Genomic DNA, 19,931 nt, shown 5'->3' with positions numbered 1-19,931 from the left:
TTGACCTCAATGATATGTGGAAGAGGATGCACATTTTGGCCCATGTGATTAGAACCCTTTCATATATGGTGAAGTCATCTTGGTCTAAGGCTTCCTCAAATTTTATAAATGAGCCTATCTTGTTTCTGTCCTTCTCCCAATTTTAATGTGGTATGTTGGGTAGCTTAACCTAGAATAATATTTCCTCCACCTTCTCAATTAAACGATTGAAATTTGACGACCAACCATAATGTACAAACCTTTACCATCTATCAAGAAGGGGCCACTAAGACAATCCATTTCCCACATTTTGTTAAGGAACAAATAACAAGGAGAAAACCATTCGCCAGACTTTTTAACACACAATCCTCACTCCAATGATTATCCCACCATTTTCTAATTTTAGTGAACAAGGGCTAGGGCCCTTCATAAAGAAAGCCTTTTCCTTTAGAAAACCAACAAAATTACACCATTCCCTATTATTGATTAGTAAAGAAACAATGTGGCATGCTCCACATTCATTTTTATCTATTGTGGTTTGTTAATCGTTGTAACATTTGTTTTGGGTTGCCAAAACTTTCTCTCTATTCTTCAAAAATCAAATCAATCTTCTATCCACAACTGCCCCACATCCCATAATAGCCTCAAGTTTTGGGGATTTGGATTCCAAAAACCTTGGTTTGTTTCAAACAAATTGTTATGAACACTTGTTAGGACTTGCCACACACTCCTCTGTTTACTATTTGAAAAAGTGTTTAATCTGGGTTGTGAATGCTTGTTAAAGGGCCACCCAAAGGCCACCCAACCATTGCAGCACACACTCTGGTGTTTGCGAAACCCTAGCCTCCCTTGGTTCTCCATTTTTCCCACCAAATCTTAATATTTATTATAGATTTTAACATATACGTCTTGCGAACAAAAAACTAAGGTTGATGTTTTCTTTCTATTCCAATAACTTCTGTTAAATATAGTATACTAAATAACTTCCTTTAAATATAGTATAAAGGATGACATTATTTTTAAAGAACTTTGTAAACACTTAATAATATTATATAAAATTTAGATAAACATTTGAAACTTTCGAAAATCGAAATTCTAGTTCCTAATATACGACCAAATTAATTGTACTCATATATATGAGGCAAGACATCCGCTTCCGACAGTATATTACTACGCTTACGAAAGTATATTTTGCCGAGTGTATACATACTTGGAGAGGGTATTTGCGCATTCGTATATATATATACACATGTATGCATGGCCAAGAAAAATGCAGAGTATTGGATAAGAGCTGTAATGGCAGGCTTGATTCAATCCTCTACCTGCAGAAGACCTAGTTATTTCAGCGGCTTCTGTAGCTATAGAAGTTTGTGTAGAGCTAGGAAATTTGAACATTTGAATTTGTGTCCGGTAAGCTTGAGAAGCGATGCAAACTTAGAAGCACAGAAAAGAGCAAATGCAACGACAATAGATAGTGTGAGCACTGATGGGGATAAAAGTTCCTCCTTATCTTTCAAGCCAAGTGAGAAATTTGAAAACCCAAAGTGGAAAAATGGCACCTGGGATATTCAACAATTCACTAAAGACGGCAAAGTAGACTGGGATGCTGTAATTGATTCTGGTAAGATCGTTTATACTGCCATAGTAGTTCTGTTTAGCGTTTTTTTCAATCTATATACTCTGGGAAGAGAAAGGAATCTCGGTAAAACATTGGATAATCCGATACACTTCTAGAACCACTTCTTACACATAAAAGATAATGGAAGTCAAAGATAAATAAATATTGGGTACAATGCAACAAACTCACAGCCCTATTTTTCGGAGTACAGAGGAACATAGGCGTGAATGCTTTGCATATTGTTTCTGTTTCTCTTGTTTATTAAAACTGGTCAATATGATAATCATGTGTAGGCCACGTGTGTGCGAAATTGGCACCCCAAACATATTGCGTACCTCCAGGATCTGTTCAGTGGTATTTCGGCTTCCAGACATAGTTGTTTACAGCACAGCAATTGTTGGGATAAGTATGCATACGAATTCTTGCACCGACCGTCGGGTATGCTTATCCTAACCATGAGCTTGTCTGTGAATTGGATTCCCTGTGCTAATAGCACATGAGTGCGTACCATGGGTGTTCCCTGTCCTTATAGCATATACATAATAACCATGGATTTCTCAACGAGTTGGGTTTTGCGTGCTTATGGTATATGTGTGAAATTGTTTTCCGTAGACAAGGAGCGTAATTATCCTCACAATCGCTGTTTGAAGGCCAACAGCGGTTACATGCTTAGAATTCACTATTCTGTGCATGTAAGGTTCTGCTTACTGTATATAAATACCTACGGGCCAAGACCTGAAAAAAGTACATCAAATTATGCCTCTTAAAAGAAGAGGATAGTCCAGGGCTTTTATAAATGTGCACAATTTAGGAGAATATATTTTATTTTTTGACATTCATAATCCGTCGCAGTTCTGGTTTGTAGCTTGAGTCATAACACTAAGGAGCGAATCGAAATGGCCCAATCCAAAAAATTTCAGCTCTGAGCACGAAGGGAGGCCACCAGTTGTATGTGTGTGTATTCCTGCTACAGTTTTCATATTATCGTTAAGGTTTGGTTGTTGTATTCTTATGGATTCACAATGAAAGTTTAGGAATCATATTGCCACTTCGATTTTGCCCTTGAATGGAAGGCTATTCCCGTTTGCAATCCCGTTGAGGAGCCATAAAAGAAATGAGTAGAGATATTGTTGAAAAAGATTTAACATGGTAAGAATGGAAGTTTCTTTTAGAATTAGCTCTCATAAAAGCGTCCAACTTGTGGAGGTGGGGTGGAATTTTGAATGGTCAGAGGTCTGAAGCAACCAAAGTTTTCATATCTTTTGAAAAGAAATAAACTTTCTGTTATAATTTCTAGTAAAAAAATCGAAGTGGCGTACTTTTCCGTTGCAGCTGTTAATCAACTCAAAGAAAAAATAGCTAAACAAATTAAATATGGAGATGGTAATAACTTTTGAGAATGGGCAGGCAGTGACTTTTCCATTGAAATTTCCCTCATTTGGTGCACCTCTAATTTTTTATATGCCTATTAGCATGATCTATTGCAGCTATTATGTGGCCTATAATTTTTCCTACCAGACAATGTTCTATTTGGGTTCATATCTTATTCACATCTGTACATTAAATTGCGAGTGTGACATACAGGAGCTGAGTTCGTTTAGCCTGTTTTGAGATTCTAATATCCATTAGAGAAATCGTGAGATATCAGTTTTTGAAAAGAAGTAAGGCTTGGATAGGAAACCAGGTGGTGTGCAAGTCCAATTGATTGCATTAGTGGACAAACCATTCACATCTTTGGTCTAAACAATGACACTTTAAACCTAAGTTACCATGGTTCGTCCCTGGACACCCTGGACCTACAGAAGTTCAAACTGGTTCGAACTTCGGGTTGGTTCACACTCCAGTTCGGGCAGGTTTCCGATCGCCTGCTGTTTCAAACCAAGTTTGTACCCTGGCGGACGAGGCCAAAAAAAATCGAACCAAGTTCGAACCATGTGCTTTCTGGGCCCTGCAGACAGCAATAAAGTGTTTTTTTTGCAAAATTTAATAAGTTTTTGGGGTCCACAAACCTAAATGGTTGTTATGAAATACTTTTGATGACCTTTCATTGTCATTGTCCTTGTCATTTTTAGAAGAATTTGATGCCAATAATACCATTGTTGCTGCTGCTGATCCCATTGGCCTTAGCTCTATTGTTGAGTCAACCAATGCCAGAGACGAAGAAGATGAATACGAAGAAGATGAAGATTGAAGAACGAAGAATATTAATAAATTTTTACTCCATTAGTTGAACAATGAACATGAAACAATGATACTTGAACTTAATGCTATGATTTATTTTTAATGTTTTGAATCTTTAATGTTGAACTATATGATGGTATGAACACTATGATTACAAGTTTATGGTGTTTTTGTTTTTTAAATGTGTTTATGCTACTATGCTACATTCTAATTTTAACTCATGCCTCATATATATATATATATATATATATATATATATATATATATATATATATATAATTTTTGCATGTTTTTGTACTAACGAACCCAAATGAACCCAAACTCCTTTCCAAAATTTTGACGAACTTGTGAGCTGGTTTTCGAACCTAGAACTTCAAACTGAACCCAAACTGGTAACTTAGCTTTAAACAAGTATGCAAGTTCCTATTGCATCACCTGAAATAACACCTTAAAGGTAAATGATACCACATATGAGGGAAATACCATCGTGCCTTCTTAATGTGACGTGCAAGAGATTTTTTTGGGAAGTGTAATAGCATTGGTTCACATGCACTTGTTCTGTAATACTGTTACAAACTTTCAAGTATCATTTATGATCTTTTTCTGCTTCTGGATTCGATTGTGTGAGAGGTTTTTGCAGAATCTATTCAATATCTAGCTTTGTGAAAGTTTGAATATTTTTAGATAAATAAATGGGGGATCTTTTGGGGCTCCTGCACATAACCAGAAAGTGCATTCTAAGAAAATGCCTCCAAGCAGAAGAGTGTTGGAGCACCACCTTAAAATTAATATCACTAGTAACTGGAAAAAAAGAGAATGTGCCAAGTGTAGCACCAATAACCCAGAGACAAACCCTACATGAAACTCCAGGATTCACTGGATGCTGATTTGTCCTTTGTCTCTCCACGTACTTTTTTCACCTGTTGCTCTCCACCAGACTCTGCATTGCCAATGTGGTGCCTGGCCAGAGATGGGGATCGGATCAGACTTCATGAGATACTTCTCAATGGTGACAGGAATGCTGCATTGTGCTGCCACATCAGATAGGAATAGTGTAATCATGACCAACTTCTAACCTTCCATGGTGATCATGCACATGGAGACCAGCGAGGACTTTGCCAACACCGCTGCTATAGGCTCTGGGAACAGCTACCTCCAGCATATCTCTGCTGTTCTAGCAGTATTATGTTGCAGAGAGGCTGCAGAACCCCCACCTCCATCTTTGCCTAACCTTGAAATCATTCCTCATTGCCCATTAAGATTTCCCCTAATTGGTTGGGCAAGAACAATTTTAAGAGCCATAAATATTAAAGATATCTGTTTATCAGGGATATAAAGGCCCAGATAATAATAAATTCCCATTTGATTTCAGCCTTCAACCTATTGCCTGCAGCAAAGCTCTTTTCACCTAGAATGACCTTAACAAACCCTAGGCCTGCTTGATCAACACAGGAGGAGATTATCTTCAGCTGCCTTTACAAAATCACACCTTGATGCTGAGGGGACTTGCCAGGGTCCTCCCTCTGTTGATTGTCTATCCTTCATAGTTCTGCTGCTGTGGGATTGATATTTTTGATTCTTTCATAGTTGTCTTGCCCCATGGTCTACCATGTTACCCATGGATAGACTAGTCAACTTTTCTTCGTGCAGATCTCCATCTTTGCTTGGGTGGGCATCTTTTGTGGCCATCTCTTAACGTTCTACTGTGCGCTGCGCATACCTCCTGTTGGTGAAAGACTGCTACTGGCACTATAGAGACTGTAATGTTCACTTAACAAGTGCTTTTTTGATGCTTCTAACAAGGTTCTCCACTTAGCAACCTTGTTACACCAGTGCTACCATCTCAAGGCAACATCCTCCTCGACTATCATATCTTCCCTCAGACAAGTTAGTGTTCTAATGCATTTCTGACAAGATAGTTGAGTGTTACTCTTATAGATCTAATCCCTTGGAACCCATGCACAGATTTGAAGATTTACATTTCTCCATTGTGTGCATTAGACAACTCTTCCACTTTTAGGAGTCCACATGGCCCTTTGCAAGAAATGCTCCAATTTTTGTAGGAAATTCTCCTTTGAACAGTCCATTTCTAGATTGCTATCAAAAGTGCTCTTGTGGAAGCTGAAGGGTCAACAACTGCAATGTCTTCTTAGGATGTAATAATAAATAATAATAAAAAATAAAAAAATAAAAAAATAAAAAACTTAAATAAAAGTATAAATGCTAAAATTAAAAAATAACATAATTATAATTTAGTCAAGTTAATGAAGTGTCAAAAGGCATGAAATGAAAGGTTGTGACTCCCGCAAACATGAGATATAAAAAGGGAGGAGAATTTTATTTGAAAGTGGGGAGAAAGGAAGAGAAAAGGGAAGGTGTAAGCAAGAAAGAATTAATAAAAGAGAAAAAAAAAAGAAATGAGAAAAAAATAAGGAAGTACTCCGGCAAAGAGCAAAAGTTATGAAGGGTTGCGACTATTTGAAAAGGTGGTAATTATGAATGTTTGTGGCTCTTTCAAAGAGGGACAATTATGAAGGGTTGTGACTCTTTCAAAGGGCATAAATAATGAAGGGTTGTGACTCATCCAAAGGGTGATAATTGCGGAGGGTTGTGATCTTTGTGAAGGGAAGCCATGATGAAGAGGTGTCTCTCCCTGACATTGGAAAATACAAAAGGGAGAATGTTTCATTTGAGGAGGGTATCTAAGGCAAAGAAATTTGAGGAATAATATATTAATCTCAAAGGCAAAAATGAATGGTGCCTCAATTCTAATGGAAGATGGTGACCTATCACCAATAAAGTACAAAGGAGATTTCATTCCAAGCAAAAATGAGGAGCAACAATAAAAGATACTATTCAGATTTTGAGAGCAGACTGAGCAAAATAATTTCATTTGATAATAGTGATCAATCTAAGAGATCAAACCGATATGATAAACCGGATTTAAGATATTTATACAACTTATTTCATCTTATTTGAGTAGGAATTACATCTCTAACTACAATTTGTGCCTGTTTCATTTTGGATTTATGAATTTAAAGCAACGTATAAGGTGATCTCAAAAGGGGATACTGCTACAACATTGTTTGTGCTATTTGCAAGGTGTCACGTGAACCAACTTGAAACCTTTTGAAGTATCCCTTTTCTTCATTCGACCTTCCTCCCTTCTCAAGATGTCAACACAAGTAAGTGCAACTAATTTAGGTTACACCATTGACCTATGACCACCCACAATATTGTCCCAATCAAGAAGGTAAAACAATGACTACTTTGCAATCTTAATTGTATGCTTTTGCATTCATTCTAGTGACTTCTTGCCTAAGTGTATTATGAGAGCATTTGCCTTGATTTTTAGTCTCATATTGAGTTTTGGACTAATTTCTAATGACCACTAAGCCTCTTATCACACCTACAACATATTCTAAAACTTTCATGACAAATATCAATATTGGGGCAAAGTAAGTACAATTGATTATTGTTGTGACCTCACACATTCCCCCACTACAAATGGGACCCCCTACTTTTTAGTTCGCTTGGTCCTTTTGGTTTTGTTTTCTTGGTAGTTTTGACATCAGTCTCCCGAACCTCCTCGAGCTCCAAATGAGAAGTAATGAATTTGGCTAAGTCCAGAGAGAAGTGTAGTTCCCTACCTTATAGGGTTCTAGTATTCAAGCATTTCCTGATTAAGACTTGCAAATTTGGGTGAAGTGTTGAGCTGAAAATCCTTCGAAAGGTGACCTAGTGAAATTTTAAGTGTTTATATTAGATGAACATTGGTATAAGCAAGAACACCGAAGTATTTTGTTCTAGTTTGAATAGGTTGAGCAAGAAGGACAATCAATTGGAAGATGATTGTTGGAAACATCTTTGAAATATCCAAAAATGGAAAGGCATTGAAAACATCAGAAAAATGGTTATGTTTGAAGAACGTCTTTAAAAAGCATTTAGAAAAGGAAAGGAAATGAAATTCCACTAAGTCAAGGAATTTCCTTGAGTTGAAGGAATTCCTCCACAAGGCTCTAAATGCACCCAAGAGGGCAAACTCAACTAAGTCAAGGAATTTCCTTTAGTCAAAGAAATTCTTCCACTAGGCTAAAAATGCATCCAAGAGGGTGAATTCCATTCCACCATTTCAAGGAATTTCCTTGAGTTGAAGAAATCCTCCACAAGTGCCAAAGTGTACTCAAGAGAACAAGGAAAGATGAAGAAATGGCCAAGTGTTGGAAAATACATCCTAGCTCATGTATGCCCAAGGAAAAAATTGCAAGGAATAGATGAAATTTGGCTAAGTATGAAAATTCCCTCTCTAGATCTCAAATTTCATCCTCTTCAAGTGTTGGAAAAGACTTGAGCCTACATGGCATCCAACATGTTGTTGGTGTGGTGCCTAACCATCTCCACCAATGAATCAAAGGTCCACCAATGAAAATTAACTGCATTTAAGGAAGGGGATCAAGATTAATCTATTCAAGGAAGATGACATTTAATGCTTAGTGTACATTCATTTCATTCCACTCTCCTGCTTAGTGGACTTACATAATAGGCACTTATTACCCCACCTTGTTGGGCGTGTATTTCCATTGGTCTATGTCGACCCACTCATTAATTGTAGATTCTCTCTTCTTCCCCTAACTCTAATCAGGGCTAAGGTGGCAAAATGTACATCGCTTTCTTTGTTTTGATTTGGGCTACTCGTAATGTGAGACCTATATAAAGGCCCCACTTCTCATTTGTAAAGCATGAAATTTGGAGATTGTTGCTTATGAGCTACCAAGATATTAAACATGTAATTGAAGTTTGCCAATTTCTTGATGTATTCTAGTGCTTACATGTTCTCTTTATTCCCTCCCTTAAAATAGATTTATTTTCAAGTACTTAGATGAATGCGATTGTAATGTTACGGTGGAATTGTCTCGCTCATACCTTTTGTTCCTAGGCGATTCCTAAGCGTCGTGTAAGGTTGGATCTGAGCCATTATGTGGATACTTTACTTTACTTCTATCTTTGATGTACATTGTTTGTTTTGATGGTTTTCATTGAGATATGAAAAATCTTTTCACAACCTTTGATTTTACCAGCTCTGTGTAGTTGAATTTGGCAAAGCAAAGGTAGATTTCATCATAGCGATATTCATCTTACAAGTTCTTAAGATTAAAATAGATTCCCTTACCACTACCATTTATAATTGGCGTATTGCGAAAACCCAAAATTGTATTTTAATTAAAATATTGTTTGAAAGCTCCCACAACTAGTATTGTTTGAAGTTAATTTGAGAAACTTATGTAAGGCCCCTTGTGATACTAACATATCACATTTACTCTAAAGAGGCCTTAAAAGCTGCTTCAACTTTGGGAACACTATTATCATAATTACTTAACTCAAAAACAGTAAGCTTCCCAATTAATCAATCAATGCAGACATTTCCAATACTTCTTGATTCTTGAATAGCAGTAATTTAATGGCATAAGCAGGTAGCAAGGTTCTCAACATTTTATGTACCACATCTTATTCTTTAATAATACCACCGACACTTTTGATAGTACCGACAACTTTAGTTCTTTGGCAATATTGAGCAACATTCTCTCCTTCTACCATCTTCATGTCATCATACTTTCCCTTCAAGCTGTCAACCCTAGTTGTGTGCACATGTTTATCTCCACCATAGACTAATTTAAGATTTTCCCAAAGTTTGTAAGCAATTTCAAGTCCACAAATATTAATATACTCAATATCTAATAGAGTACTTGCAATGGCTTCCAAGGCTTGCATGTTCTCCTGCTGCTCCTCTAGATCATCTGTACTAGGAGTCCCGATAGGTGCAACATATTTATTCTCAACAAGACTCCATAACTGTGGCCCCAATCCTTTGAGATAGACTTCATTTGGTCGCACCATATGGTGCAATTTTCCTTTGTGAACTTTGGACTTTCCTTCATCATTGGATATTTTCCTCAAGTTGTTAAGCTTACCACCTAGAGGACACAAGGCTCTATAACCAACTGTAAGTATGATAAGGTCCAAGATTATACTAAAATCAGATCTGTTCATTAACCATTCAATGACATGCATCCAAATTAACTTGTGAAGCAATTAGAAATGAAACACATAAAACCATCCACAAAATGCAACACCAGAGCACCAAGATTTCTATTGTGGAAACCCTTGGTCAGAGGGAAAACCACGGTGGGAATTAGTACCCACAAGTATTTGTGCTCTTTTGAAGTATGCCTGGTTGAAGGCCTAGCTCTTGTAATGTACCTTACCTGATTTTGATTGTGTATTCTAGCAAGCACCTCAATAGGTAGATGAATTGATGATTCAGAACGACCTAGTGGCGTTAATACCCTTACACTTACCAAAGGCATACAATATTATCCATGCACTTGGGGTCTTACGAATGTGTTTGAAAGTTTCTTTGTGGGTTTTATGGTACTATTTGTGTTGTTCTATCCTCCATATGCCTGTGTGGTCCCTCCGACGTTTGTATGCTATTGTCTTATGCCTGATCGTATGGTCTGTTGTCTTATGACTATACGATGTGTTTGAAGCCTGATTGGTACAGTGTAAAACTCTTGCCATACAATATGCAAATGATGTTGAAGCTCCTTCACCTGTATGAGCCGCCTCATTGGTTGAGTATGTTAGATGGTTACTTGTCCCTTTTAGAGGGCGTACGGTCTGTTGGTCATACAAACTCTCTAATGCTTCCCTTCTGCATGGTATGTGGGCTTCTTTTGTTGAACATAAGAAGTGACACCGAATACATAGATTAAAATTTTAAATATTACACCAAGGAATGCAAATATCAATTATTATGCCAAAGAGAACGTATATAGATAATGGATAGTGCTTCAGGTTTGCTAGGTTAGAAACTAAGAGAGAACACAGAAGAATGGGGTGAGCGATCAATCCCACCAAAATTGCACTAGCCAAATAGGGAAGGTGTTTCACTTTCGAAATTGCGAACAAAGGAAAACTCCAATTGGAATTTGCAATACAATAAATGCAAATTCAAGTCGCATGAGAAATACATCCCACTTGCTGGTCATAAATACCCCTACAGAGGAAACTCCCAAGGGTGGCATAGTAAGTGCCGACACGACAACACATACACCTATGACAAAAATAAAATATGGGCCCAAGATAAATCAATTAGGGCCCCAAATACAAATATTTTTATTTTATTAATTCAGGCTCCCATATTTATTTAAAGTAAATAATTAAGGGTCCTTTTATTATATTATTTCAATCCTGGGACCAATTAATTAATTAATTAAATTAAGCTATTACACTGAAAATTTGGGGACATTACAAATCCTCACCACCTAAAGATTGTTTGTCCTCAAGCAGTTTAACATCAGACCAATGCCATCAGTTCTAGGATCCCAAACCAATCACAAAGACAAGAGAAGTGAAATGCCATCAATCTTTTGCCGCACCATACTAGTATCAAATTTTTGTTGTGCTACTTTGATATAAACATTGTTATAAACTTCAGCTGTTCTACATTGTCATATCCGTAGTCACTAGATCTCATAATAGCTGAACATAAACCACATTGATGCTTAGATCTAAAGCCTTCATGTTGTCATACTCAACATTGTGCAAGTAGACCTAGTTGTTTCTATAGGGAAGTCCTTCACATATCACATGAAGAAAATGTAGTCAGATAGGACTCATGCCCCACTAGAGGGCAAGCACCAAAATCACACAACTGCAAACATCCATCGGTTGAGTTGGTATCTTTGCGAACTCTTGAGGACGTGTTTTGGAACCAAGATTCTATTTATGCGACTCCAGATCATTATCCATGCTCTCATGTAGGTTGTCTCTAACACGACCTGGACATTGCCACCACCTTTGAAATTCTATCTCAGTATTGGCAAACTGTTGCTCACTAATTTCGTTTTGGTATTCTAATAACTTTTGTCTCCAGATGGCTTGCCATTCCATGAACTCCATTTGTTCAAACCAATATGCTTAGTCATAGGACTGAATGTTGTTGTTCAACGTTAATGCCAAATCATATAGAGGAAAAACTAATAGTATGTTTTGGATCATAGTTTGTATGGTATGAAAGAATTGACCGTATGCATTGATAGGAGGGGTCGTATGTTAGTATAGATCTGATGATCTTTGGGAATGATGATGATATCTTGGTCGTGCGATATAAGCAAGAAACCATTCAGTGTGGGCACACACTTTTGAAGCACAAAAAACACATCTTTAAACACATACATGACACAACATTGGGAAAGACATACCTCTAGACGTGGCCACAGATGCGAACATGGCTAAGGCATGTTGACACAAGCACAAGTACAGGCAGTGAGGTGGACATGGACATGGCTGCAGTTGTGGACATGGCTATAGACTTGGACACAGATGCAACAAAGACATTGGCACAGATGCAAAAGTAGATGTAGATGAGGGCATAATCTTGGATGCAGGCCGACAAAATTGTGGAGACAGATGCAGAGACAAACACAGACATGGGTATGGACGCATATACAAACACGAGCATAGACACAAACACAAACACAAACACAATGGGCACTGGCACGGGCACAGACATGGCACGGGCACAGACACGACACACACGGATATAGACACAAAAAAGACATGACTGCCGATGTAGAGAAAATGTAGACACAAACAAACATGAATAGACATAGACATGACTAACCACAACCATGGACACAAACATGGCCATAGCCATGACCACGAACACGGACACATATACAAACACAAATGCAGATGTAGTGCAGATGCAAAGACAAATAAAAAACACAAACAAACACAGTTACAAACACAAGCACGAGTATAAACACAGACACATACACAAACACGAACATAGACACAACCACAATTACAGACACAAACGTGGTCACAACTAGGACATAGAAGGATTTGATCATAGATAATTCCTCCAAATATCTCTTGGATCATGAAGCCTCTCCCAAATCTCCCATTGTCACCCATTGTCAAAGATATTGATGCCAAGTCTCCCCACAATCGTGTCATCATGCCATTTAATCACTCCTTGAGAAAGGCCTGGAACCTTAAAGCTCATTTTTATCTTGTGCGTTCCATGTGGCTGTCATTCTTTTTGAAAAGAAATGATCACTTCCGCAACATGTTGCACAAAAGGAAGGACTCCATGCTCAACCGATTGTAGGCTTGGTCTATGAAAGGATTAGTGGCAAAGCTCGTGTCCCTAATTGGTAAATGTTGGCTTCGGAGGTATCATGCAAGCATCAACTTCACCTTTCTGGTTGTCATATAGGCTTAGGTGTTCTCCATGTGTTTGGGCAGTAGCAAAATCTAGCAAATTCTCATGGAACTTGAACGATCTTGTGATTATGCCTTCATCCCGCTCATGTAGTGCATCATTCTTATTTCGTTCGCCTACCTTCTCCCACTTGTGCAAATGAGACATTAGTTTCTCTTCACAATGCTTGAACACATTAGTGACCAATTTACATGGTGCAATAGAAGGAACACATTTTAGATTGCTGATAACCCATAGCATAGGTACGATAGGCTGGGATATTTCATCCATCTCTTCAATGCACAAAATCATAAGGCTCTCCATAGCAATCAAAACCTTAGTATCATGACACTCCTTGATTGTGACCAAGAAGTGATGAAACATATCATGGATCAAGACTTGCAACTCTAGATCTTAAAGGAGGTTACATAATTTGACATTTGCACAATTTTCCAATATTGTAGATCTCTTGCCAAAAGGATCGCCATTGATGTCTTCAAGGCTTTGAACGTTGTCAATAATCAAATGCAATATCTCTATCATGGTGTTATCATCATATGGTGCTCTAGGAGCTGAGATTCTCAAGAACTCACTTAGTTATGTTGCAGTTGCCCACTTGATTTCCTTTCACGGTGTCTCACTATCCTAAGTTGACTTCAGGCATCCTTAATAGGAGAAAGTATCCTTTGTATAAAACTTGAAGGTGATTGGTGCACCTTACACAAACATACTTCCAATAGATCTAATGGAAGATCAACACCATTGCTAATCTCTTGGCCAATATTTTGTAGTGCATTCAACCACCATAGTCCATCTCTGCTGGGCGCTATAGTGCGGTCCAAATCCGAAAACTTGAAATCATCCCAACTAGCTGGCAAGATCACTAGCTATGATACCACTGTAATGTACCTTTCCTGATTTGATTATGTATTCTATCGAGCACCTTAGTAGGCCAATAAATTGACGATTCAGACTGACCTAATTGCATTAATACCCTTCCACTTACCAAAGGTGTATGGTATTACGCGTGCACTTGGGGTTGCACGACCTGTCTAAAAGTCTCTTTGTGGGTCATATGGTACTGTTTGTGTTGTTCTATCCTCTATATGCCTATGTAGTTCGTCCAGCCTTCGTATGTTGTTGTCTTATGCCTAACTGAATGGTCTATTGTCTCAACACCATACAGTGTGTTTGAAGCTTAGGTCATACAATGTTAACCCTTGTTGTAAAGGATGCAAATGATGCTGAAGCTCCTTCAATTGTATGTGCGGGGTCCACTGCTTAAGTATATCGTACACTGGCTTGTCCCTTTTGGAGGGTATATAATCTGTTTGTCATATGAACTCTCTTATTCCTCCCTTCTATTTGGCACACGAGCTTCCTTTGTTGAATGCAAGCAGTGACATCGAATAGTATGGAACCACAAAATATACAAATCAAATATTACGTCAAGGAATACTCAAATCAATTATTTTGCCAAAGAGAATATATATTCGAATAATGATATTGCTTCATATTTTTCAAATTTGAAATAAAGAGAGAACAAAGTAGAATAGGGCGAGGGATGAATCCAACTGAAACTATGCTAGTTAAATAGGGAAGGTCTTTCAATTTGGAAACGATGAACAGAGCAGAACTCCAACTAGAATTCACAATACAATAAAAACAATTCAAGTCGCATGAGAAATACATTTTACTCGTAGGTCATAAATAATCCTACAAACGAAACTCCCTACCTAGTAGGTTTCCACAATCTATTATAGTATTCTTGATGCTTCTAGATTTTGATTGTTTGTCCATTTTTTGAGCTAAAAACTAATGTTTCGGGTCACACTCAGTGAACTATCATCAGGGCAAGCAAGAGAGAGCACAAAGGAGATGAAAAAGGTGTAGGTTGCAGAATAAGACCAACTTAAAAAGGCACAATAAGGGGGGGAGGGGGGAGCACAAAAAATATAAAAATAAAGAAAAAGACCAACTAAAAAGGTCCACAAGGCCTTAAGAAGAGCATATTAATAGAAGGACAACAAGTGGAAAGAGAAATAATATGAAGATAAGAATAAAAAAAATGAAATGAATATTTAAGTAAATAAAAGAATGAAAAAACTAAAGAAAAACTAGGAGGGCTAAATGAAAATGCAAAAATGACAAGCCATAGATAAGAACAAAAGATAAATGGCTCTAAAAACAAGAGCAACAACAACCAAAATAGAGAAAAAAGAGGAGTACAGGGCAAAATAATGAACCTAAAAAATACAAATTACAAAACTAAAAAACTAAACCAAACATAAAAGCAAAAAAGCAAAAAATAATAAAATACACTAAGTTACCGATTCGGGTTCGGGGACGGGTTCAGGTTCGGGTTTCGGTTCGTGGGTTCGGGCAATTTTTTTTTCCCCATTTGGGTTCGTGGGTGGGTTCGTGAGTATATATATATATATATATATATATATGCAAAAAAAATAAAAACTCACATAGTTGTAAAAGTAAAACTAAGTCATTCCATAGTATGAATATATCAATGTTACTTGATTATTGATCAATGCCAAATGTCAAAGATAAACATTAAATACTCACTCATTAATCTATGCTAATGTTGTAAATAAAATCATACATTGAATTACTAAAATGCAAAATGGAATTTCAAAACATAGACTACTTCATCAGATTGATAGATAATAAATTATGACTTAATAAAGTTTGAAATTGTGAAACATAGTGATAAATCATAAATGACCCAATGAGTCAATGACAAATGTTTAAACATAATTTATCAAAGATGCAAATGCCCTTCAAGGGTCAAATGGGTCATCAAAATATGAGGGATCAATGGCTTCATCCTCATCTATATCATTGACATTTTCCACATCATTGGAATCCAAACCGGTTCCACTAGCCCCAGATGCAGCCACATCCTCCTCCTCATCCTCCTCAACATCTAGTGAGGCAATTCTAGATATATCTTGGACAGTCATATCGAAGTTAGAAGTCTCAGGTGGTACATCCCACAACTTCTCTGGTCCTTTCTTATATCTTGGATCCTTGCGTGATAGGAGGCGCCAGTTGTTGTGAATAAATACCAAGTCCTTTGCTTTCTTCGAACCCAACTGGTTACGCTTCACTGAGTGGATAAAGGAGTATGTACTCCAATTCCGCTCAGCAATAGAAGAGCTCGCAACCTAGAGAGACAACCAACAAATTTTAAAAAATTAGCTAAGTAATTTTACAATACAATAGGAATTTAAGAGTGCTAATTCAACAAGCTAAGTGGCCATAAGAAAAGGAAAAAAAACTTAAATACATACTTGTGACAAGATCTTAATGGCAAGAGGTTGGAAGTACATGTAACTTTCCCCATGTAAGTGCCACCATCCAATGGCATCCAAACTACTTTGGTCATTGATTGCATTAGGCTCTGCATTTTTGCTTGAGACAAAATCAACAAACTCTCTCCTAACATTTGATGCCACATCAGGATCACTAAAGAGCCTGTTAAGTGCCCTCTTATACCCAACATCAACTTCAGGATCTCTATATGGTGCCACTCTACCAGGAATAGCAAGTATCTCACTGCTATAATATCTAGGAGAAAGGCATATGCCAGGAGGTGTAAAGGTGTAGTCATCTTGTTCCAACGATGTAGAACAAGTTTCTCCACCTTAGTGTATAAGGTATCAGGATCTTGCTCTCTCCTCTGAATGACCTGGGATGTCAAATGATGTACATGTAAGTTATCTTGATGTAGTGTTAATAACTTAATTAAAATCAAAAATCAAAATCTCTCAATAAACAAGGATAAAGTATTGTATAAAAATTTAAACTTACTGATTTCATTCTTTCTAGCATGGAGTCCATGGCATCATATATGTTCCCCAAACAAGGCTCATCTGTGTCGAAGCATAGACATGATGGGCTCGGTGAGTTCTAATGCATATTCCGCCCTATTCCAAAAATTATCACTCAAGATCAAATCCTTTACAGTTTTGGCCTTTTCTGCATCAGCTTGCTTCCATCCACTCCATTTGTTGCTAATAACCATTTGACCCAATGCCTCCTTCACCCTCACAAGTCATCTAAGGACGATTGTGTGTGAAGCAAACCTTGTTTCAGCAACCTATTACCATGTCAATTCAAATTTTAAGTTAATATGATAAGTTGATAGCACAAAAATTTAAGAATATGTATTAAATTTTGTAAAGTATGACACAAAAATTAAAATGATACATGAAGCTAAATAAAGTTTAAAATTTACCTTCAATTATTCCAAGCGGGAGAAAGTTCTGAAAATTGCTTGTGACATATGATGGTTTGTCACAAACATTTGGATCTGCTCACCCTCCTCATACACATTTTTCATCCATTCAATTTGGCTGCCCATTGTTTTCATCACCAAGTTCAAGGTGTGGACAGTGCATGGTGTCCAAAAGATATGCTCATATCGTGCTTCTACCAAAGCACCTGCAGCCTTACAAACTTTAGCATTGTCCGTTATTATTTGGACAACATTGTCAACTCCCACGGACTCTATGGATTCAATGAGAAGTTGGGCAATAAAATTTGCATCCTTTACTTGCCCTTCACAATCAATCGCCTTCAAAAACATTGCCCCCTTGGGGCAAACAGCAATCACATTTATTAATGGACGGTTTTTGCAATCTTTCCATCCATCAGAGACAATGCTCACCCCCGTTTGGATCCAAGAATCTCTTATTGGTTTGAGGAGGTTTTCTACATTCTTTCTCTCCTTATGCAATATGGTGGTTCTCAACTTTTCATATCCAGGGGATTGGTAACCATGAGGTGCATCATTTATTGCTTTCACCATTTCTCTCCAATAAGGGGATCTCACTAGATTGAATGAAACACCATTTGTAATGAGGCAATGCCCAACTTTTATGTCAGCAATTTCTCTCTTGTCATTTTCAAATGCCGTACCTAATGGGCCTCTCTTGCGGGATGCGGGTGTTTCTATTTCATCTTCATCCATAGATGGGGTAGGTAGGAAGGGATGTGGTTTACTAATTGTTTGAGAGGGTGGTGTTGGTGGTTTTTGCTTTGACTTATCTTTTTTTGCCTTTGACACTAACCTATCAGCCTCTTGTTCTTTTAACATGCCTGCTATTTGAGGAGCCGGCAACCCTTTTTTACCTCCCTCTAGGGGCCCCTCACACATGGAAATCCCTTGACCTGGTGGACCTATCAAATGATGTTTAACCTGGAAATAGGAGCTTCTATATTGGTTTTGGCAAAACTTGCATTTCCATTTATACCCTCCCCCACCAACACATTGCTCAATTCTTGTTGTATACTTCCACAAAGGAGAGCCTTTATCAATTTTAAATCTTTGGGATCCCACCCCACCCACTAAACCCTGACTACTCATTCTTGGATTCTTGCAATCTATAAAAACAAATTTAAAAAAATATTTCAAAACTTATACAAAACTTGATAAAAATTTAGAACAATAAATATAAAAAATTTAAAAAATTAAAAACAAACTATGAAAGAAGCAAAAGGAAGGATCAAATGCATACCTGGAACACTCAACATTGATGATTTGAAGGATTTGAGACTCCACAAACAATCTCTACAATCTTCTCTTCAAATTTGCAAAATGGCCACACCAAAATGAGAGAGCAAAATGACAAAGCAAATGAGAGATTAGATGAATGAAATGCATCTAATAGGCCTTACTTTAGGGTTTGGCAAAAAAAATAATGAAAAAAACATATTTTTAATGCTTTTTTGGGCCACTTTTTGGCCCCACCTGTCGTGGGTCTGCTCGGATTCACTCGGGTCCGGGCAGGGTCTGCGTTTTGGACCCATAGGCCAAAACGCAGACCCTGCTCGGGCTCAAATCCGGACCCGGATGAATCCGGACCCGGACCCGAGCTCCAGTGTCTGAATCCGACAACTTAGAAAATACATAATTAGACAATTAAAAAGCCAATCAAAATCCAGAAGCATCAAGAATAACATAGGCACATATGATAAAAATAAAGATGGGACCTAGATGTACATAAATCAATTGGGACCACAAATACAAATATTTTTATTTTATTAATTGGGGCTCCCATATTTATTAATTAAAGGTCCTTTTATTATATTATTTAAATTTTGGGACCAATTGATTAATTAATTTTATTGCATTATTACATTAAAACTTTGGGGACATCACAACCCCGTTAGGAGCTTACAGTAATCTTCAGTTAAGAGAAAACCTTGTTAGGAGTCACCCGGTTAAGTGATTTGCCTCTAGCCTTGTCAGATGCTTTACCCTATTAGGAGTAACCTTGTGAAATGATTTAAAATTCAAATTTATGAGCCACCCGTTAAGAGATTTAACTTCAGACCTATTAGGATCTTGCTCACCCTATTAGGGATGACCCAGTTAAGAGATTTAGCTTAGAGAACCTGTTAGGATTCAACAAGTGAAATGATCTGAAAGTATCACTTCTCCCTTGCTTGTACAGATCCAGTTAAGCATAGATTTCACTTCTTCGTGCAAACAACCAATACACCGCTCGATTGCATCACCTTTTCATGATCTACAACCTTGCAAATACATCGGACTGGAATATATATACATTCTTTACTTGTTAAGGTGGCCACCGCCTTAACCAAAACATATTACATTTGTATTTCACCTCTAGCCTGCCAAAATGTATTACCAAACCCTAATCCATCATTTTCTATTTTTTGTCGGCTTTTGATCTCAATCACCTATCAATCTGACCGAAAACACTCAAACCTTTTCACTTTTTCCAACATATTTCCATGGCTCCAAGAAATTCAATCACCACCACAATCAATGCAAGACCATATCATCATTTAAACATCATCTGCTACATCACCGCGACACTTTGACCACGGAAGATTCAC

General features: G+C 37.4%; 1 protein-coding gene across 1 annotated transcript in view; it reads left to right on the top strand.

Annotated features, from left to right (window-relative positions):
- The first annotated feature begins 1,251 nt into the window (after positions 1 to 1,251).
- LOC149561965 (light-harvesting complex-like protein 3 isotype 1, chloroplastic) overlaps positions 1,252 to 19,931 on the top strand; it is a 43,927-nt gene continuing 25,247 nt past the window's right edge. The window contains exon 1 of the mRNA XM_089825488.1: positions 1,252 to 1,600. Coding sequence (XP_089681614.1) covers positions 1,276 to 1,600 — 325 coding nt within the window. The 5' untranslated portion in view covers positions 1,252 to 1,275. The remainder of the gene's footprint in view (positions 1,601 to 19,931) is intronic.

Source organism: Cupressus sempervirens, chromosome 4 (assembly GCF_028749045.1).
Source record: "Cupressus sempervirens isolate cs-2001-9-10 chromosome 4, ASM2874904v1, whole genome shotgun sequence".
NCBI classification, from domain to species: Eukaryota; Viridiplantae; Streptophyta; class Pinopsida; order Cupressales; family Cupressaceae; genus Cupressus; species Cupressus sempervirens.
The sequence above is the reverse complement of the archived record's forward strand: the minus strand, read 5'-3'. Positions and strand labels throughout refer to the sequence as shown.